At 41.7% G+C, this 23,445-nt stretch overlaps 1 protein-coding gene across 1 annotated transcript; it reads right to left on the bottom strand.

The window, feature by feature from the left end:
- Positions 1 to 106: 106 nt before the first annotated feature.
- On the bottom strand, positions 107 to 22,287 carry LOC106657833. The gene is made up of 7 exons (XM_014379510.2): positions 21,647 to 22,287; positions 4,698 to 4,972; positions 4,475 to 4,625; positions 4,025 to 4,407; positions 3,682 to 3,936; positions 3,288 to 3,602; positions 107 to 3,187 (listed from the first exon to the last, which is right to left on the bottom strand). The coding sequence occupies exons 1-7, from the start codon at positions 21,771 to 21,773 to the stop codon at positions 1,385 to 1,387; spliced, it is 3,309 nt and encodes a 1,102-aa protein (XP_014234996.1). The 5' UTR covers positions 21,774 to 22,287; the 3' UTR covers positions 107 to 1,384.
- Positions 22,288 to 23,445: the final 1,158 nt, after the last annotated feature.

Here is a 23,445-nt window from a genome sequence, read left to right as displayed (position 1 = left end):
GGCATACAAAAGTAAAAAATATGAATTTAATGTTTAATCATTCATGTATTTTTCTTTTATTGACTTAAATAAAGCTATATGTACAATATTAATTTTTTTTATTTGTATTGAATATCCTTAAATTTTTTATAAGTAAAATTCATTTACAAGCACCAGGATAAGAAACTCTAATGTGAAATATTATATAAAAGTAGATTCTATAAAAATTTAGGAAATATTGATTAAAAATGACTGCATTGATATGATGAAATGCATAAGCATGTTAAATAACTATAACATAGTTCAAGGTACTTGATACAAAATGAATTCTTTATAGATTATTTTACAAAATTTTTGTCTTTGATTTTATTTGTCTGTAATTCTTTTAGGGTTTTTATTCTTCGAGACATTTTTCATTTATCCATATTATTACTATGAATACATTTGAATAAATTTCTAAATATTTTTATAAATCCATGCTATTTACTTTCCATTTATGTTTTTTAACACAATTTTTATTAAAATTTTTAAATTGGGAGCGAATTGGTGTATACTTGTTAATATATTTATATTTATACAATCTTCTAAATAATTCTAATATTTTATACATCATAAATTATTTTTATACATGGCCAGTGCCAGTAAATGAATTCTATAAATTAGTAACTATTCTATCTCTCAATAAAAATTGAAATTTGCATTATAAATTTCTCTTTATTATAAAATAAATCATAAATTATTTCAATAAGAAAATTCCGGCAACCTTCATATATTGTACACATTGTTTTTGATGCAATGAAAGGTCTTCATTTGATGATTTTTAAGTGTATAATGGTATAAACTAAAAATAATTAAAAGTAGTTACTATTTAACATGTAATTACACTCTGTCCTGAATTTACTAAATCGTGAAATTTGTACATACCATTATGTAATATTTCTTTCATGCATACCAGAGAGTTTAAGTTATAGAATGTCTTTCATCTTGTTATAACAATAAAAGTTACAAGATTATTCTTTTCCAACTTTACCCTTATATGGCACAGACACCTTATAACATACCGTTTCATCAACAAAAAAATTAACGTTATTTTATGTTAAATTATTAGATAAAACAACAACATTACTAAAAAAAGGTTGTAAAAATTACTTGAAGTTTTAGTAAATTGAAGAATCGCGTCGAGTTATTTTACGCTAAAACAACTATACGGTTTGCAACGAATTGATTGCAATCATGTTTCTATTATTGATTCATTATTACATATATTGTCGATTAAATTGATTTAATTTTCCCAAGAAAATATTTATCGATCAAATCAATTACTCTTTTAAAATGAGCCAAGTTTAGGGTATACGGAATTTAAAAAGGCTTAGAAATATGTGCGTAACTAGTGGGACTTTTCTTTTCACTTGTTGATGATCTGATCTTCGGTCGACGTCGAGAGTACGATGTTTGTCACGGTCTGCGGCTGACTGGCGCCGTTCGACCAAGGATTGATCTCGATCTCCTTGGAACTATCCTTGGAGATGACGCGGCTTTCGTCTTTGGCGGGCGATCTGTATTCCGAGACGTAAACGACTTGTCTCTCGTCGTTCCTCGTCGTGGGCACGTACCTGGGGGCATCGGAGCGCCTCGGGGGTACAGGGGGCTTCTGGCCCAGCGGCAATTTGCCGTTGGAAGTCGGTCGCGGCTCCTTACGATTCTCCAGAAAGGAGACGATCTCTTGGTTGTCGAGCGATTGCTCGTTGAGCTCGAGGACCTCTTGATCCTTGGCTCGTTGCGGCATCACCTTGATCTCCGTGACGTAGGTGAGCTGCTTTTTTTGAGCCGGGCCCGTTTCTGGCCCGGACTCGCTGCCCAGGTCAACGGACAACGAGGACACACTCACGTTACTGACGTTGGCCCGGTCGTCGAGCTTTTCGCTGTTGATCGTGACCGTGCACGAGGAGCCGTCGAGCTTCTCCTCTTGGCCTCGATCCGGCTCCTCGTCGTCGCTGCCGAAGTCGTGCATGATCGGCTTGGCGTAGTGCGTCTCGAACCTCTCCATGGCGGACGCGTCGTGCTGGCCGAGCGTCGCCTCCTTCTCCTCGAGGCCGTCCTGCTTCTGCAGCCTTATCGTTTGGCGATAGGACGATGGGTCGGCGGTGTCGTTGGTCGAGTCCTTGGCGAGCGCGCAGATGCCGCTGTGGCTCTCGTGTCTGCGCTCGCAGCCGGGACACGGCTCGACGAGCTGCGTGACTTTGACGATCGGCTCCTCGTGCACCTCCTCGAGCTCGCCGTAGAGATCCTCGGGCTGCTCGGCGGCGAGGCTGAGCTTCGTCTCGTATTTGCGCGTATTTGCCGAGCTCTCCTCGAAGAAGTCGACGGCGCTCTTGAAGTCCGGACCGCTTGGCGAATCGTTGCCGCCGCTGCAGGCTCTCGCCAACAGCGCTGGCTCGCTCTCGCGCTCCAGTAGGATTTCTTCCTGGTCGTTGTCCGGCGGCAGTGGATGCGCCTCGCGGAACTCGGCCTCGACTCGCTCGTCGGGCGGCGCCTTCACGGTGGTCCCGTCGTTCAGCAGACGCGCCAGCGAATTGTCCGTCTCGGCGTTGAACTGTTTCTCGGCCTCGATGAACTGGCGCGTCAGCCTCGTGCTCAGGGGTAAATTGTACAATTCGATGCTCGTCTCCTGGGAGTCGGTCGGCGGCTGCTCTTCGTCCTTGGCGAGCTTCGACTGGTCGCTCTGGCCGGCCTTCCAGAAAGCGTCCTCGAGCGTTCCCCACTCGCTGGACTTTTTGAGCTTCCTGCGCTCGATCTGATCGAGCTTCGTGAGATCCTCCGTGGACTCGTTGATGTCGTCGGGCGGCGGCAGAGGCGCCTTGCGCTTCTTCGAGCACGGATCCGTCATGTCCAAGCTCTGGGCCCTCTCGAGGGTCTGCGAGTTGGCCTTGGCCTCGTAGCGCGACAGATCACCGAGGCTGGCGGCCTTGCGGTAGAGCTCGGCCTCGTCGACCTCGTCCGACTCGTTGCTGACTTCGGGCACGGGTGTGTGGTGTATCGTGATCTCCGACGGCTTCAGCTCGATGTTGGTCAGGCTCTGCTGGAGCTCGGTCTCGGTGTCCGACTCGGAGACGCGATGCGCCTGGACTCTTCGCATGGCTTGCTGCATTTTCAACGTGTCCTCCTTCTGCTGCTTCGCTGCTTGGCCCTTTTTTTCCTCCCTTTTTTCCTGAGCACGCCACAAACATTCAGTTACGAGGCGCGATAAATTTATACGATGCAAATAATATTTGAGTCATAAAGGGTGTATTCTGTAATCGTTGTGTTACCTCTTCGTTAGTCGACGCACCGATGCCTTGGTCCTCCGGATTATCGATTCTCGAGGTAGTTTCTTCGAGCGAAGCGTTACGAGAGGCAGGAGGCGCGGGTGCCTTGCGCTTGCCTTTGCTCGGACTCTTGGCTTCCAAATCGCTGTCTCGGCGAGACTTGGAGCTTCGGTCCGGTGTTGACGAGGCTGTTGGCTCGGCCGACAACTTCTTGCTCGTTGCTGGCTGCTCCGTGTAACTCTTGCGATTTCTACGAGCCACCATCGCGGCATTGTGAACCTCGGCTGGCACTTCCGTTGGAATCATCAGACAGTTATCCTGTGGAAAGGTAAATCGCGACTTTAATCGTGTTCGTTGTGATACGAATTCTATGCCAGAAGTCGAGGACGATGCCAACCTTGACGATTTCGGAGGCTCGATCGGGTACGTCGATTCCAAAGCCGTCGTTGACGTGTACGGCTTTTTTGCCGCTGGAGTTGCTCCTTTGCTGAGTGCTCTCGGTGACGATGCGCCGATCTTTGCCGTTGCTGACTTGGGAATTACGCTTGTTGTCGTCCGTCTCTGCTTTGCGAGAGTGACGACGCTCGAGGTTCGTGTTGTGCTCGTTTTGCGTCTCCACTCGATGTATCGTGCCGTCGAGGGCGGGCAATACCTGTGACGTTAGAAATCGATCGTTATTTTCACTACAATTATTCACTCTGTGTATAGCAAGACATGTAACGATAAAAAAGAGCACGCACCTTAATGCCAAATTTAGGGTGGTGATTCTTCATCTCTTCGTGTTTGCGCTCCAAAGTTTGAACACCCGGATTCGATTTGATGGACTTGATGGTCGAATCCTTGGTCAGATCGTTGGTGAAGAGACGCTTCTTCCTGTGCGCCGAGGACTGCTGCGACAATTCGGGTATGGACTGACTCCGATAGAGAGGATGGCATATGCGCTGATTGGTCGGCGTGACGCCGCTCGACTTTTTCAGCAGAGTCGTGGGCTTGGAGTTGGGCGTGGACACGCCGCTCTCGACTTCCAGCTCGACCTCGTAAGGCGAGGCGTACGACAGTATGGTCAAGGCATCTTCGTAGACCATCGAGCGGAAGGATATTTTGATGCTGCTTATTTGGTCACCTGTTGGAGGTCGTGGGTTAAGGCACTGTGCTCGCTCGCTCCCAAGATCGCTCGGGCAAAAACTCACCTGGATTGATGAGACCGGACTCCGAGGCAGGTCCGCGGTGCATCAGGTCCTTGACGAATATGCCCTCGCGCATATTGCCGCAGACGTTGAAGCCGAGACCCGTGAAGTCGCGACTCCGCAGGCTCACCATCGACACTCGGGCTGCCTTCGGCTGAAACGAGCATCGACCTTCAGTTCTATATTCACAATTGTATACCAAATCGATGGACAGCGAATTACTCACCCCGATCACGGAGTCGTCGAGCGTTCGGCGTTTATCGATGACTTTGCCGATGTTGGCCCAAGGCGAGCCGAGGGACCACTTGCCGGTGGCTTCTTTGGAAATGGGCGTCGAAGTTGCGTTATTAGTCGTCGTCTCGGTTCGAGATGACAGAACGCTGTTGTTCTGCGGCCGTAGACTTCGCGTCGTCGCCGGCGTCACGTCCTTGAAGCACGGATTGTCGAACGCGTAGGCCTCCTCGACGATTTCCGGATCCGTCACGAGTACCAGATGTTTGCCTGCAAATATTCAATGAGGATTTTTTTTTAATTTGCCCAAGCCATACTATAGATAAGACATCGTAAACGTTTTTTTCGAGCCGAATTCGGATATTATTGTGCCGTGTTATAAACTCATCAGCTGATGTACCGAGAAAACTCGTGTATGTATAAATGCCACAGGATAGTCGCGTGTCGTAACCGCGTCGGGAGCTTGTGTATATGTAATTCTCGGCGCACACATCGCTCGTGACGTTTATATAATATGACGCAATCGGTTGCGCTTACAGAAACCAGTTTAATGATCGATCATTTAAAAAAATTTTCTTTCCATTCCTCTCTTCATCGGACCGATTGAACTGTTCATTATTTTTGCAACATACATTTATACACACAAGGCGGGATTATCTCTTTCATATATGAAATAAATTTATCGATGATCCAAACGCAGCCACTTCGAGCCGACCGCGCATTTATAGTTCATATATTCGCGCCAAGCGTGGGAGAGACTCCAACTACCCATGAGTCCATTTTCTAATGCTATAGCGTCGATCGTAGAACGATTATAATATATGTTTAGCTCGACGTGCAACAATAACGTCGTCATCGCTCGTGGACGGATGGCCCAATGACTCGATACGTGTTTTTCAATGGATTGATAGTTGATTTTGCGCGTCCTCGATCGATCCGGAATCAAGGTAACCGAATTGAAATTCTTTCGTGCTTATACTCAATCGATGTTTTTACATTTTTTTTAAATTTGCGCTTCAAAGCATTTCTACCAAGAGTTATTATTATTGTCATTAGGTCGGCACATTTTAATCTATTTGACACTTTAAAGACTATTTGAAGACTTTTATATTTGAATATCATGTTTTTAAAAACTTTAGTAAACGGGTGAATATCGACCCAAAAAGCTACATCTTAGTATAAATATAAATTTCAAATTATAAATGTGTATTGACATTTTAAGCCAAATGTATAATATCCGTAATATTGTACATACGTAGATGATTAATTCGCACATGTACACGCATACCGATGCTACACGCATACATATTATTTATCGCATACACCGCTCTTCCCATGACTTTTTTTTACACCGAAGCGGATTTTGCCGCGAGACTTTCTAGAGCGTGCAGTACACGCGAGAGAGTCAAGTCAAATGATGCATCTCCGCGAAAGGTGAACACGTATTTATTATACTTTTTAAGTCGAGAAAAGGAAGGGAAAACGACGATTTGTGTCGTTAGACATTATTTTTTCATGTTGCTAGTAGATCATATATCGATGAGAGAGAAAGAGAGCTAGAGATGATATCGCTTTTGTTTCGTTAATAGATAAATATGTTTACAACCTACTGTTAAACTTGGTTGATAAATAGCAGTAGCGCTAACGATAAGTGTATGGAATACATCGAAAAAGTATACGAAATATTAATGAAAGATTCAGAAATTAAAAAATTTACGCGTGGGAATACACTGAATCTTCCGATTAAATCTCTTCTTAAAAGATTACTACATTTTGCTCATATACAGGATAAAGCATCCTGAGCCTGGTATAAAAATGTGTAACGCTCATGCGGTTTGAGAAACTGGTCAAGGCTCCCTACCTCTAGGTACACTTGTATAGTATCATTCACTCGTTGTTTTATTTTTGAACTTGGTTTTGTTGGCTAATTTTTTTTAATTTTTTTCGAGGCATCGTTTACGTCAGGGAGTCGCGAAGGGGGAGCCGGCACCAGCATTATGTACAAGCTGCTCTCGAGTCGAGACAAGCGGGCATCGGAGGCCCCGATGCTCACGTGAATTCGAAAAGAGTTAATAACCCAACTCGGCTCCGTAAAAGATTTTGCGCAAACATATACATATCTACGTGTGCGTTCGCAGGCTCCGAATCAACTTGCGCGTGTATATGAGACGGCGCGCGGCCGATCATCTCTTATTCGAAAATCCGTTCGTTGTCGTATCTTACAGGTCGCTCGATAGATTCTCACGCAAAATATTTTATTATTTTTAGTTTCGACAGCGCCAATTGTTCAAGGTACGCTGACACGTACGACGATTCAAGGATCGCCACGATGTCTAAAAATAATATCAAGCGTGTAATGTATAAAAATCGTTACGATTAGTCATTGGGTAAACGATGGAGCGAGCCTGCGTAGCACACCCACGTGGACTGCATCTAAAATCCTGCACGTACGTATTTCATCGGGTTTTTCGCCTCTCTCGCGCCAGCCTATTGTTAACATCTTATGAAAATGTATGCATATTATGTGCTGCAACTTATGCAACATCCGTACACGACGCATATAGCGCCATAAGTCGCGCGTCGCGTCTTCGCGAGTCTCGTCATCGCCACTGTTTGTTGTCGACGAGTCGCTTAAACGCCGCGCTTATTGTCTCTCGCAGCAGCAACTATATAGCTGCTTCCTTTTATTCTTCAACTGAAATATTTCAAACTTTCATCTTTCCCCAGTAAACGGATTTTGCCCAGCAAGGTAGAATTTATCAAAAAATGTCTGTAAGGTAATTTTTTCGCTGAATTGCAGCCTGTTTAGCAAGACGAGGATTAAGAGCGAAAAATCCGTGCATATAATTATGTCATATTGCAATCGTTGAAATGCCTCGGAATCGAGCCTATAAGAATGTAGGGAAACTCGCGTGTGCGCAAAAATGGAGTAGATTCAATCACCGATGTAGTATAATCAAGCTTTAATTTAATGTTCTCCAAATCTGCCGCACAATGATTATTCTCAGTTACGCGAGACTCGGTATAAAGTTAACTTGAGATTCCAACTATGCCACCTCTCGTATTAAGCTCTCGTATTTCCTATTAAGTATGCACTACAATATAAACAGAGCAAGATTTTTTAAAATATGCACGCGATATAATAATGATCAGAGCTAAAAACACGACGACAACGACGACGAGGAGAAAATGGAGTTGTGGCGCGGCTCAAGCGAGCTACCTCCATTTACGGAGCGCAAACTTGTGTCTTTTGAGATGATGGATAATTATTGTCAAGAGTGTACGTAGCGTACGGCACGCCGACACTTCCAGGCAGGAGCGAGTATATTGAGAAACGCGCGCGACGTGTCTATATACTCACTGTCTCAGTTTTCGAATAAAAAAAAACTAATGGCTATTATGTTCTTTTGTAGTAGGCGCTAAACGTAATAATTGCAACAGTTTTTAACGCGTCTCTTATTCGCAGCCGCTGCTGCATCTTGTAGCAGAGAATGTTGAAAATATTTATCGATCAAATTTAGCGTGCTTTTGAAAAGGCGCTCATGATTCCGCGCGAGATGAGTAAACATAAATCTGCGCACAATAAATCTCCAAGCTGACGTGATTTTATTTCACGATGCGATTCGTATGTAGAATAAGTCCATTCTCGGCTTAGCCAAGGATTTTCCATACGGTTCTAATATAGATGTACTACGCACTCTTGATCTAAAACCTAAGCTGATTAATAAATAAGAATAAAGTTTTTTTTTTTGCTTAAACAAGGCCGCGATTCTTATTGAAATTTCATAATTGCATTTTTACAAGCGTTTCGACACGTTGTAATACATGTTTACAATAAGACGTCAGAGTTGGAGTCATTTTCCGCGTTTGTTCTTGGCTTAATTTTTCAAAGCGAGCCGACTTTCTCTCCGAAAGCACCCATAGAAAAGTATCTGCGTGACCGAACGCGACTATTTGCACCACATAGTAATTGCCTGCCTCGACATCGAGTCGCTCGAAGCTTGCATAATACGCGTACGGCGAATCATTCTCGCAATTCATTCGTAAAAATGATGGCAGAAGAACGAAATGTAGCCAATCGAGGTGCATGTAATATATATAAGCCTCGATCGGGCGATCGATGCGCAAAATTAATCACAGACCGATAAGAATTTTCATGCGCACACTGGTTCATAAGCTCGATACACTAAAATATAATACACGCGAACTCTGGGAGTACACAGCACGTATGAGCATGCACATGCAGAGATTTTCTAGGTCGACTGCGGTTCAGGTACTGCACGTCGCTGACCTTGAGCTGCCTCATATCTATGTGTGTGTGGTGCATTATTTCAAAAGTGTGATATTTGGAGTGGGTAAAATGGGCAATATTGGAAAAATTGAAAAACTTATTTTCTTCTATTTTGAGTTTAATTTTTCCGGACCCCCGTAGTTTCTGACACTTGATTCTTTGTTTTTTCATGGAATATTTACTTTTTACCGGCCATCATCTAATCCGTTTAATTTCTTATTGCAAACATGAAAATTTCTCACGGAGGGGACATTCACAGAGGGGACAAATCGCACTCTCATCAAATTTCACGACGATAACAAAGTTGAACATTTTTTTTCCGATCACCCACAAAAATTGTTTGTAAAAACGAACGTTTTTATGCCACCAGAGTCAAAAACAAAAAGAGCTAGCTCGAAAACTCGTCGATCACGGAGGGGACACTTTATTTTACTATTACGATTTTCGTGTGCAAATATTGTTATAGCGAAGCTGCAACTAAGATTTGATTACTCTACGGGTAAAAATCGAGTACCTTAGTTCTGAAAGATGACCCTCGTATAGTTAGAGAGGTCAAAATTATTGTCTAGCACGTTTACTGGCACTATATTTGTAATGATGTAAAATTTCACATAATTTAAGGACACATTTGTTACTTATGTACAATTGTTTTGAGACTATTTAAGATGACGAGTTATACAAAAAAACTTTCTTTAGGATGTATAGAATAAGGCCCATGTATCACAATATTGCTGGATATTTGTAAAAATGTTTTTAATGAGTGAAAACAATCGATTCTGAGTTCAGGACAGGTCACGGAGGGGACATTTTGTGTGTTTATCCGGCTGGCAAATCAATGTGGTCTTTTTTGATGGAAATTTTATAGTTGCGGAAGGTTAAATTCGTTGAAATGAAAGGTTCTACCGTCTTAGTTTTCATTTTTTTAAAGTTTTCTAATAGCTACAATAACAAGACATGTCATATCACGCTTTTGAAATAATGCACCGTGTGTGTGTAATGCGTTTATTGTGCTGGTGCATCGTGTGTAGCGCGAAAAAGACGCCAAGAGCCGCTAAGAGCGAGAGCGCCATGATCCTGACACGTAGATTTCGATCCTTTGTGGATGCACTTGCTGCATCCGAGTGCAGCAGCAAAGAGCTCGAGTGGAAATGTTGACGGTATAGCCATGTTATTACGAGCTCGTAATGTAGTCTTGAAAAATGTACTGTCGTAAAAATGCATAACGATGACGAAGCGACGAAAAGCAAATAAAACAAGTATAATATTGTTCGTTTATACCTGACACGAATTTAAACGAAGCACGTGCTGCTGGCGCGCAGATTGACATATTTGCTCAAGTTCAAACGTGATTTCGATAAATTTGTTGCCGCTTCTCTTTATTTGCAATACTCGAGAGTATATAGCGAATTTGAAGGATAATTTACGATACGAATCAGTCGCGGGCCTACATAATTAATCATATTATATTGTTGACGGAACAAAATTGTTGACAGAAACAAAAATTACGTCACAACCTGGATTTAATCGATCGTACAGGACAACATATCAGATAGGTGAATAGTCAGCTAGATTACGGCCACCAGCGGAGCTTCTTCTACCGCCTGCTTCTTGCATAACTCTAATGGATGCGCGACTTCCGATGTGTTTTCCAAAAGCCAGCCGAGTTTTTTCTCGAATCGTAAACCAAAGGGGCCGTTTGCAGCTTTGCTCGATGTGTCTGTGTGTATGTGATTCTAAAACATTATGAGCTCGAGTGATATACAAACCAACCGCAAGGACACTGCTGCATATCGTATGCGAGTTTATATTATGCGAGCCGGCGGTGTGTACACTGCGCCAGAGCCAAGGTCATTGTCACTGGTGTATACGCGTATATTAAAGTCGTATTACAGTTGGTTAAAAAAGTTAAAAAATATTTTTGCTAAGTCTAACGAGTTCATTCAATTAGGATCACCAACTTTAGGTGAATACTCGATTGTACATAGTTGCTCTGTGCAATGATAATATTTAAGCAAGTACGAGTTTTTCAAAAATAATTTCAAATGCATATTTTAACATTTTAATGGTTCTTTTTTCAAGCTGCCTTTTTTGTTATTATTTTAAATCGCCCACAATATTTACTATGAATTAACATATTGAGCAATATGAACCAAACACGCAGATAAGTTTGACCACACGTGCTAAAGTGATATCGTAAAAAATATGTGTAATCAGTAATTGTACAATTTGTAACAAATGGTTTTCTTACTATTAAATTTTATTTTAAAAAAAGATGATAACCATCACACTGGCCCTGTCAAATATTATTGTCGCTCTGTGATTTTTTATCTTTCGACGTTCGTCAATAGCGACGGCTTCGAAGGGAGCGAAAGTGAAGCACCTGTGCGGTTAATGTGGTTTTGAATAAAAATCTATTTGTGCTCGTGAACGGCTCAGATTGCGCTATTAAGGTAATAACGCAACACGGCTGCCGCGTGCTCATCGTGGCATGATAGCACAGTATCGTTTACTATTCTTCCAATCGTTTTTTCTTGTAATGCCATCTGCTAACGCCATTGTTTTATTGACAAAATTACATAAAGTCCTATAGTTTACGACAGACGAAAATCACAAATTAAAAAAAACATAGGAGAAAGAGGAAGAAAGAGGGACTAAAAGAGGACAAGGTGCATCAGTAAGCCTCAGCACTTTCTTTCTCACCCATGACAATTTTTTCTCCCTCTGGCTCCTTCCTCTTTGATAAACTCCGCAGCGACGACCCCCATTATTACACGAGAGCGTATCCTCTCCACATCTCTTTCTCTTTCTCTCTCTTCCCCTCTTTCGACGTTTTCTTTTTTATGTTTATTTTTCGCGCTCGCATGATTCGCGAAACCTGTTTCTCGATGCGCGCACTGAAAACGCATTCGACGTTTGTAACACGCACCCAGAGTTGGCTTACTTCTCTTCCAAAAGTATAACACACATATTTTATACAACATTTATGTATGTGTGTGGAAACGAGAAATCGTCGTAGTTTGACTCAATTTCATGTATGGGTATATTGATTCCCAAAAAGTGTACACATGGGGCTACGTCAGAGGCCCGATACATCGACATCGATATGATGCGATAACGAGAGTAAAATGAAACAAATGTTACAGGTTGGCTCGAGAGCGCGCGTGTAAGGGCCAATATCTGTCGCATAAACATTTCGTTATTTAATTTTAAACAATGAAACGGGAACAATACGCGATTATCTCGAATTCGGTATGGGTGTGCGCGATGACACTATTTATTGTCTAATAAGAAAGCAATCGACTCTTTTATAAACACATCCTATACTCGACAGCTCGTCATTCGGCTCGCTTACTCATCGCTATTATATCAAAACTCGCGCCAACAGATCCCTGCGAGCCTCGGGACAATGAACAACGTATTTGCCGAACGAAACTCAAAATTAGGCTTCGACACTGATGTAACTCACACCAGCGTAAGTGACAATGGATATTACCCAGTGTTTTGTGCAAATATTTCAAATTTACTTTTTGTCATGAGTCATTGAATTTTTTTCAACTCTGCTAAGAATCTCAACTAGTCTTGACACCTGACGCTTTCGCAAAATGTATAATAAGTGTTACGTAGCAACCAATATTGTCATACGTTTGCGTTTTAGAACCACTTGCTTCGCGACCGATGGTTATTTGGCGCGATAAGGGAATAATACTTTTCCCACGATAGTTTCATTCGAGATTAATTAAATTACTCCAATCCTTAGATTTTCCAATATGTCATTTATAAATGTTGTCTCTTGAATTACGAATTTATCAATTTCAACCTAAATTCACACTCCATCGACATATGGTACGTTAAAAAAAAACCAGATGCACGAATGTAACGAAAAACTGTTTTTTTACAATTGAGCTGAAGCACGTATATAGCAGCTACAGTCGTTCCAATCGATTCGTTTTATCGGACACGTACGCGATCCGTTCTGTTTTCTTTTTTTATTACATATTTTCTCAATATCAGCTCGTTCGACTTGGTTGATATCTAAGTTAGAAACAAGCTTTGGTACTTTTTGTTAGAAAAAAAAAATCGTTTAATAAATATAATAATATCGAATGAAAAGCAATTTTAAACTGGCAGCAATCGCACGAATGACCCGACCTTGATCTTCCTGCACACGCGAAGGTAAATAATGATCGAGGCAATCTTCAAAGTAAAATAAAAATCACGACGCATAAGCAGTACCAGAAAATTTGATTAAAACTCATCTACTTGTCTCACGTATGTGCACATGTATACAAACACGCGAATAGTGAAGAAAAAAAGCGAAAGAGAGAGAGAGAGTAAGAGATTGGGGAAGGGAGAAAAAACGGATATATGTGAATTAAAAGAGTGCATGTAGCTGGAAAAATTCCCACACAGGGGCGTGCATTCTCCACATACATCGAGATTTATATTATACACATGTGCTTCATACAACTACGACGACGAAGAAGATTTAGCCATGCATTTATTTCCACGCAAGCTGCTGTGTGCCTCTCTGTTTATAAATATATATAAATATAAATATGTATAAAACGACGCTAGTCTATATAAAGCAGTGATTTTTTCGCGGCGCTGCGCATCGTTTTTAAATGAACATAATGACGACTCTCTTGCTTCTTGCTGTTGTTATTCTCTTTTTATTCCTTTTAATTTTCCGTTTAATTGTTGGTTAGTCGAGCGCTAATAACGAGCTCGAGCGTGTGTTTTTTCTCGCAATAATTTCACGGGGCGAGCGATGCACCGATTCATAGCGCCGCCGAGTAAATCTCGTGTGCTTTATAATACGTATAGATTAATTAAGTAATCTAAGATAGGTGAAAACAAATTATTTTTAATTAAATTACATCGACACTGAAAGAATTCTGGCCTCGGGGGCACGATAATATTTGTTTTAACTCGATCGCTAATTAATTATTTAAATGACATTTTTTGGCGCAGTTTTACTTCCTGTTCACACGCTTGATGCGATGTAAATGAATGTAATGAAAAAAGTTGAACAAAATCCAATATGGAGGAAAATTTTTGGTGTCAAAAGATACTACATATAGGGTGCTTGTTTAAAACATGTGGGTGTTTTAAAGTAAAGACTCTATTACACTCGAGGAGCCGAGTAATCAGACTCGCAATGCAGCATATCGAGTAGTCGCGGACGATGACAGACCTGTATTGCGCATGCATATGACATGTATGAAAGTTGAGGCTTTTTTATCATATGAAATTCAACATTCTCGGCGTTGCAGTTGCGATAGACATAGATAAACGACTCGATCGGTGCACAGGTGTGTATCCATCGTCGAGCGCGTCGTCGCGAGCATGGATTGCATATACGCAGATGAATTCTCGTCCGAATGGGAGAGCAAAAAAGGGAAAAATAAAAGCTCGGATACTTGTCACGCCAGATCTGCGCGGGCAACTCCAGTAGACCTAGTTCAGGTGACGCAGCGAGTTGGAAAACTTATCAACCAAAATGGTCTATACAAAGATCTCGCTGCTATTTAGTCGGATAACATTTTTCTATGGCAACATGCCTGAAATTGCTGCACACGTTTTATTATGGAATCTCGCTATTATTTTTACGTGTGCATGTACATACCACGCATAGCTTATTACAATATTACGCGAGAGTTGCGCAACGATGATTTACAATGGAGTGCTCGGGATAAGTACTCGATAGAAATTACTCGCATTTTTTCTCTCGTTTATAAATAAAGCGTTATTATTTATTATCAAGTATGAGTGACAATTGTGTACATGAAAATTTAGAAAAAATTGTCGCATCGACACTTCACTTAACTAGGTTTTTTACTATTACCGATGCATCGAAGAATTTCTTGATTTGTATAAATGCATCGGGTAAAATTTTGATCATCGATTATTTTCATAGAAATTAGATAATCGACGTTGACGACTGTACTCGACATATTTTCCTTCCGCATGCCTGTTCGCGATGATTCATTTCAATTATAAAATAATTAAAATCTTCGAATGATGTGGCGTTTACGATCAGTCGATTAATATTTTTTCGATACGATAACAGCGCTTTATCGCAACATGAATTCAACAATTTTACCGATTACTAGATAATAATTTTAATTAATTGAAAAATCATTTCGTATCAAATAGAAAACTTGCTGAAAACAATACATTTTTCAGTAAATTCAACTCATCGTTGGCATATTATAATAAAAGCAATAAAGTTACATTTTGTATCAAGCCATCCAAAAATTTATTTTCATTAAAATGTTGATAAAACTGCCAGCGTTAACTGATTATTTTCGTTTCCGAATTATTGGTATTATTTTTTCTATGAAAATGAAAACATCGCAAGATATAATTGGCATAAGAACAACGAATTTTGAGCTTTTAGTGTCGATTAAATCATACTCAAACATTGCAATAAATGATTCATCAATAGACCTTGTTATCCTCATGAAAGCTGACTTACTACGCAGATCGAGGGAAAAATAGATACCAAATGAAGTATCTTATCTATGCGTTCATTAATTGGATAATATCGAGGTTATACGTAAAGTAAACAAATCATACATAGGAAAAAAAGAATCGAATGGACGAATCCGAATGGTCGTCCTCTATAGATCTCTCTCAGTTGGACGAAATGAATGAAATTCGTCGGTTCAACGAAAAGCAAACATGGCAAGGGAATGTCGGAAAAAAGCTGCGAGGCCCGCGTTGACAAAAATGACACAATATGTTGGAGCTGTCTGCGCAATTTTCGCGCCAACTCTCTTGTACATAGCAAAAGATAGGTGTGTTGGACGCGCGTTGGACTTTCATGCTATGACTCGCTCTCACTCGCACACACGTACTGCTCAGCCGGATTGCGCGCTAAAGTGGAGCCGCCGCATAGTTAAAGCTGGCTTTCTCTTTTCGGACTACGAGGATATAATACACGCTCCTATACGTACGGTCCGCTCGAGAGCAGTTTGAAAAACTTTATACATATACACAGGCTGGTGTACGAGTGTGTAGGATGTACTCGCACGAGCGTAAAAGGAAGCCACGGGTCACCATTTCCGAGCACGCGTCTCTGTACCTCTATCTGTGCACTGTGTATATGTGTGTTTCAGCAATGGGACCAAGTGAAAGAAACGCAGCATCTATGATATTAAGTTGCGCTTCGTACGTATAGTCGTGAGAGAATATTGAATATTGAAGACTTTTTACGTTTCTCCGTAGACATCAAATTACGCGATTTTCTCATGCGATACGGGAATTTCAGAGTAGATATTTTTCACATATCTTAATACCGTGTATCATTGGCTCCGGAGATTCAAGTGTAGCCGATCCTATCTCTCATTATCGTCGGCGCAAAAAGAGCAGTAAAAAGCGAATCCGAATGCAGATTTGTTGCCTTCGCTACGAGATTCGGTGCGAGGCGTTTTTACTCCTAGGCCTATCGAAACTCGTACAGGCTTACAATGTGGCGCGCGTCCGCAGGTAAAATAATTGTAAGCCGAGCGAGTGACAAGCTGCGCGTTGCATGTGTACCTGCCTATACATGCACATATTCTTTTACGCGATATTATTATGGAGAACGCGAAGCAACCTGAAACAGCTGCGAGTCTCGGCATTCGACACTCCTCCGCGAGACGATCGAGTTTCCCGCCATATTATACTATACACATACGGTAAAATATACATGTCCATATTAATATATCATCGTATCACTCTAACGTGAGCAAACTTAAAAGTCCGACGCAATTGTCAAGGGTCGGAGCGCGGACGAGATGAGTAAACGATGATCGCCACATTTGTATCAATCGGGCAGAAAATTCGAAAGTTCATCGACCGGAACAAGCATTATGCAGCTACTATGAAATTTTCAAGACTATTTTTCAATAATTTAATTTATGTAACAGTTTAGTTAAATGTGTAGTGTTGGTGCGTATATGGACACACATGCAGTGCGAGAGGCCACGTGCATACGAGTGCCGAGCGAGCAACAAATATGCGACTCGCGCGCATACCTTTGCAAAGCGTTATACCGTATACATACATAGAGAGCCAGGGAGCAGAGGCATTGAATGGCATAGATAAGCGAGCGAGAGGAAAAGAGACACGAGTCGAGGCTCGCGCGCCCAAGACTTTCTAAAGGCCTTCGGCGGCTATAATATATGTACGCTCGTGCGAGTATTACGGAGATTGCCTGGCTAGCGGTTGGCTCTCCTCGAGCTCCGTCACACGCTACTCGCATGCTGCCATTTAACCATTCACAAAATCTTGACGATTTTCATGCGCCTGTAGCTGCCAAATCATCCAGCCTAAATACACTTTTTGTCGAAATCTGCACATAGTTGATACGTACACGAACTCGAGCATTTATCCAACGTGTCATACCGAGCTAATTTTAAAAAATATCTCGATGTATTTATTGTCGAGAACAAGCGAGTCTATAGCTCACCTAGTCAACGTATTTTCTTCCATTTTTATTTTTTTTCTTTGAATTACAATTTTTTCCATCCAAGAGAACGAAATAATGGAGTTGATGAGCTCAAAGAGTATCCATATATCCAATTAAGAGTTGTGCTCTGAGAAATTATGAACGAGCTGCTACGAGGTAAAGAGACAGTGATTCAGACGCAAAAGTTTTGAACAAATAAATGCATTCCAAAAATTATGCTCAGTCGCATGATGACTCTTTCGTATTTCACTGAGTCTCCACGGCCGTGACTACTCATAAAAACAATTTACGGAATAATCGCACTTAGAGATAGATGAAAACATTGATAACGTCAGTAGAGATTATCTCCGGATAATCATTGAGAAGTTTATTTATTTTGTACAAGTGCGTGGATTAATTAGAAAATTGTCTGGGCATTATGCTCTCGAAATGTCCCTCCACGAGCTTACTCGGCGTTTGAAAAAGCGCGCGTGACTGCGACACGCCACATTATGAACTTGGCAAGAAAAACCAACCAACTCGAGCTAGCTCGGGCGGCATTCTTGCGGTTCCATAGTATAGAAAACTAATGATTATTGAGGAGAAGAAAGAGGACGCACCGGAGAATAAGCCAGTGCATCTGGCGCGTAAACACACTAACAGAACAAAATCATTCCTGTTGACTTTTTTTACTATTATTATCATTATTTTTTTTTTTTTTTTTAACAAATTTGTAGATCTTCCGGACTTGCTCCCTTTTAATCAAAGATTTAGTCAAAGATTAATAGACTTTGATGCACATGACAAAGTCGGCTTTTTTTTAAATTTCAAACAAGTTAAGAAAAATCGCACGGAGCAACGAAACAGCTGGTTTATGCATAAACGCGAATAAATGTATACACACATACTGAACGCGTCTCTTTTGCTCTCTCTCTCTCTCTCTCTTTCTCCATTTCTTTGGCAAACGCTGAGGCATAGATATAGAAGCGCAGGTGAGTTCCTTGGAATGCGGTACACAACATCCAGCTGAAAGGATAAAAGCGAGACGAGGCTCAGCACGAGAAGACGGAGACGAAAAAGAGCAAAAAGAAGAAGAAGAAGAAGAGGAAAATAGGGAGGCTTGAGTAGGGAGATCTTAAGCTATATATAGTACGGGCATATAATTCGTGTTTTGCTGCTCGCGTATCAACATGTAGAATGTCTCTCGGGGTGTTGTGCACGATCTTCGGGTTCGTCGCCGAACAAATTGTAAACGTAAAAGTCGATTTCTCTACACACATTAGGACTACGCAAACGCAGGCATACGTATGTATAGGATATATGTTGCGACATTGAGCGCGTCGATTCTCACGATAAACATTCAAAGTGAACCGATTCGGTCGCTAAAGTGCACGATAAGTGATTAGCAGAGGCTCGGATCAATAAAACGTCGGAGCTGATTTTATGCGTGGATCGGAAATGGTGCCTCGAATCGTATTCATAAGTGCACGTGTCGCGTGTGCGCAGCTAAGACGACGGGCGATCAATTAGCTATACTCGGACAACGTCAACGTGCGTGCACAGCGATTGGAAAACGACCATCGACGCATACTAGAAAGGCGGCAAGCAGCGTCGACGCAACGTAAACAGATGATGAGCCACGGGGACAATGACCTGCTGCTACCTATATCGCATTATACTTGAGCATCGCTTGATTTCATACCTATACAAACTGACACTGTGTGTTTGCCAACTGTAACTTGCTGCTTATTGCACGCAAACGGTATTTAAATGCGTTTGTAAACAATACGTGTTATTAAACGATCATTGTGTTATGGACGCGCGCAAAAGAGAGAGAGAGAGAGACGCGCGATGCTCGGGCTTGCGTGGGAGTGAGACGCCACTGCAGTTGCGCATGATGATTATCTTTTATAGAATAATATTGTTTAAAGATCGCACGTTCATAGTTGATTCTTTGGCTCACTTGATGTACTTCGAGTTCGTGGGACCATTTTGAAAGGACATTTTTCTATCTCCTAGACGCCACGTGCTTCATGTCGTACTATATAACATACATTTTATAGCTTGTACTTACAATCAATGAGCATGTCAACAGCCAAGCTGCGTTTAATGACTCCGATTTACTACAATGAGAAGACTAATAAAAAAGGACAAGTAAAAAATTATTCACTTCGCTGCTGGAATGAGATTTAAAGGATGAAAACTGCATCAATCTATACATTATCTCCACATAGGAGATTTTTAATAAACATCTTCAGGAAAATCAGCGCAACACAAATACAAGGTAATGCACGCAAATGCAATTGGAGGTGTAAATATTACAAATATTATATGCTTAACATATCGACAATCGACATAAGCTTTATATTATTTCATCTTTCGTTATTCTATGACATGTGAGCAATTTGAAATTTTATTTCTTGATGCTGAAAATTGTAGATGCGATCGAGTCGATTAATTCACCTATGTATTACTCGTGGCATGCATTAAGAACATTATATTTTTCAGTGTCATGGTGGAATTTTTTTGTATTTAAAATAATACTCGTATGACACAAATATGAGATTGTTTTCGTGCTGCGCTTGAATGAAATTCTCTGGAAAATCGAGTTAACAAAAACAATTCGGCTAGGATGAGAAATTTTTTGATTGTGATCTCATACATGTCCTCGGATTTTATTAAAATTTTTGGGACTATCACCCATTTAAATATTTTAAAAAATCATAGTTCAGCCCTGAGTGAATTCAGGAAAACCCACAAGGGTCTGAGAACTGTGCAAGTTAACTGCTATAAAAATAAATGTAAAAGTCAAAATTTAATCGAGATCGATCCGTACTTTCATTATCAAAATTTCACCGTGCTTCTTCAGAATTCACAATAAATATCATAAAATTTTTGTAATGAACCTTCAAGCCTAATGAACACCAAAAAACTTGCGATACTCTCAACATTTTACAGGCCGTTAGACTCGAGGGACTATTAAAAAATGTATAAGGTAGTAGCTGAGAAAGCTCTGTACATTTTTTGGCCAAGAAAGTTCGGATCGAGTTCGATTAAATTTTAAGTTTGTTGTATTAAATCTATAGAAGAAAGATTTAATCGTGATTTAAAACAGGATGATAGACGGTTTCGAAAATGTTATTTAAAATTTAAGGACACATATGATATCTATGTCAAAATACTAGAAGTAAAAAGTTTATTTGAACATAAGGTTTCATTCATAATCGCCGATATATATAATAATAGCGCGAATTCTCGAAACGATTTCGTACACGGCATGCATTCATTTCTATAAATACCTGCGCGAGCTCTTAAAGATCGGTAACGCTTTAAGCGTTGCGCCACTATACGCTTACGCCGGTAGATTTTAATATACTCAAACGTGTATGCGCTTTGGCTATTATGAAATTCTTTCTTTGCATTATCATGGCACACTCGACGTGATTGTACGCGACTGGCTAATCGATCAACGAGGATAATTAACTCCTTTACAATTTTGATATAAAAAGAAGATCGAGTAGGAGAAGAAGAAGGAGAAGGAGAAAAGATCGGAACGAAGAAAAAAAATATATGCGTATGCGCGAATACATAGCTCAAGTTCTCGACTAGTTATCATTGGGCTGGGAGCGCGTCGAGGCAGTGGCACGCAACGGGCAGCACACCTTGGCGCGCTCGCGATCAGTATGCAGCGCGAAGCTTTTCCGTTTGTCGCCTGCACTCTCGCCTGCTTACACATTAAAGGCTTGCGTGCGTTCGTTTATTCCGCAGCAAAGGACCTCGAGCCGAGACTATAGCTGCATTGTGCATTGTCTTGCGTGTACGCGCGCTCGCTTACGAACGATTTACTCGCCATCCATCTATTAATGGAATTGCAATGTCGAGAAATTTTGATAATTCATCGGAGGGATTTATATAATGGCGCCGCTGACTGGACTACCGTCGGTCGAGGCTCGACTGGCGATGAAAAGCTGCCGAATTTCAGCCGTACGCGGTACGCCCGATACCGATGCCTGCACTCGACGCTTACGAGGCCTTTTTGTCGTTGCTCGTACGGGCCGCCAATCGAAGAACCTGTTTTAGCGATTCGCGGCGAGTCCAGTTGAGCGCGCGCATTAGGATGGCTGCCAACCGGTTCGCGGACGATCTTTGCCCGCGTTTCCTCCCCGACGATACTTTGTAGATACTGGCGTTGTAAACATGGTGCACTTGGTCGACTCACCCTTGTGTCTGCGCCACTGGCGATAAATCAAGGCCGCGAGGCCGAAGAGGAGACAGGTGACGGCGAACGTGCCGATCACCGCGCCGGCGATGCTACCAGCGCTGAAACACGTATCCGGATCCTCCATTTCTTCGAAAAATTTATCACAGACACGCGCGCAGCCACGAGCGACGAGGCCAACAACGATTCACTGCTCTCTTCTTGCCCTTTTCCCTCTTTGCGCACTGCACACTTGCGCGCAGCTGTGCCTACGATTTCAACTGCACAGCTCGATCATAGCGACGGATCGCGCACAAAATCACGCAGCGATGGGTGCGTTACTGATGCGAGGCAGGCCGGAATCGAGTCGAAGATCCGCACATGGACGCGTTTCGTTTGAAAGAATTAGCAACGAACGTCGCGCTGTCGATCGGTGCCCAGCCAACGATCATGCCGCAACCGATCGGAAGTCGCGATTCCGATTCCCTACCGATGATGCATACTGCAGGCACTCGTTGAACAACGGCCAGCTTACGAGACTCGTTGTTTTTCGTGTCGTTATCGGTGACCCGAGCGCCGCGGGATTATTCGCGTTGTATCATTTAAAAGGACGAGGCGCGCCTGCCTGTAACGTCGATCACAGACTCGCGAACGATGCTCGCTCGACGAGGTATCGCGCGATACTGTCTGCTCGCGCCGACATAGCCAGTCCACTGCCTGTTTAAGAGAGGGATACACATACACCTGAAATGCCTGAACATTATTGGAAAGGCGCGTCTCGTACATGTATATATCACCTCCACGGCCAGTAATGCCAGCGCGAGAGCGAAAAAGACACACGCACTCACGTACACGCCACACGAGCGCAGCGGCCAACAGGTGCTTCCGCGAGGAGTAGGAGAGGTTTCAGCCGACTCCACGAGGGGGAGAGGGAATTAGACTCTTATAAACCTGTGTCGTATATTTCTGCTTTCGACTGCTGCATGTTGTTGGCTTTACAGGTGTGTGTATAAGCACACGAGGAACGATCTCTGTCTCGGGCGCGCCCAGCAAGATTTACTCTTCAAATCTGTGTGAATCATGCCCTACTGAACGAATAGATCGATCGTTTTTCCATCATTTAAACTAATGATTTTTTTCCCGGACGGCATATTGAAAAAAAATCCCCAACAAGTTCGTCTATGTGAGCCTTCTTCGAATTCGATCGACGCTCGATACTCTTACCACGTTTCACTCGATCAACTGTACGAGTCGAAATACCATTAACAGAAACTGTCTATGGGACTAGTTCAATCTCCTAAGCTTTCACTGCGCTATTTTCTTCCAGAATTACATTTGAAATAAGCCGTGTGAATTGAGAAATTATCTTTTTTTTTTTCAATTTTATCATTTAGGCTACTTAAAAATGACATTTGGAGTTAAAACTTATTATAGTTACAACAATTGATATTGTGACGATATATTTTTTTAAATGTTCGCTTCAAGCATACGTTGTTTATACCTTGTTGGCAATAAACATTGATCAAACAATTTTGCATAATTATCAATTCCACCAATCAATTTTATAATTCTTTACGCTAAATCGCATACAGCAATAAGTTATTAGGATATATCAAAGCATCATCTGTACGGTTACGACTGAATTAATCAATTCGACTTTGTATATATAAACGCCCTCCGTCACAAGAACATAGTTATTGTGATAATTACTTTGCACGGTTGCTAAAAATGACGCGAACGACTTTTAAAATAAAAACCCTCGTTCGAAATAGGAATTCTACTGCTATGCTTTCTCTACTGAAATATTTTAACATTTAAAA

Source organism: Trichogramma pretiosum, unplaced genomic scaffold, assembly GCF_000599845.2.
Source record: "Trichogramma pretiosum strain Unisexual culture from Peru unplaced genomic scaffold, Tpre_2.0 scaffold84, whole genome shotgun sequence".
Lineage (NCBI taxonomy): Eukaryota > Metazoa > Arthropoda > Insecta > Hymenoptera > Trichogrammatidae > Trichogramma > Trichogramma pretiosum.
Note: the sequence above shows the minus strand (reverse complement) of the source record. Positions and strands in the feature narration are given on the sequence as shown.

Bases quoted from the DNA above. Each gene is read 5' to 3' on its own strand.
- LOC106657833 (XM_014379510.2), bottom strand. From the start codon at position 21,773: ATGGAGGATCCGGATACGTGTTTCAGCGCTGGTAGCATCGCCGGCGCG. The intron at 4,408-4,474 runs GTGAGTTTTTGC...GACCTCCAACAG, and splicing joins GTCCGGTCTCATCAATCCAG to GTGACCAAATAAGCAGCATC. The intron at 3,188-3,287 runs GTAACACAACGA...TGGCGTGCTCAG, and splicing joins GTGCGTCGACTAACGAAGAG to GAAAAAAGGGAGGAAAAAAA.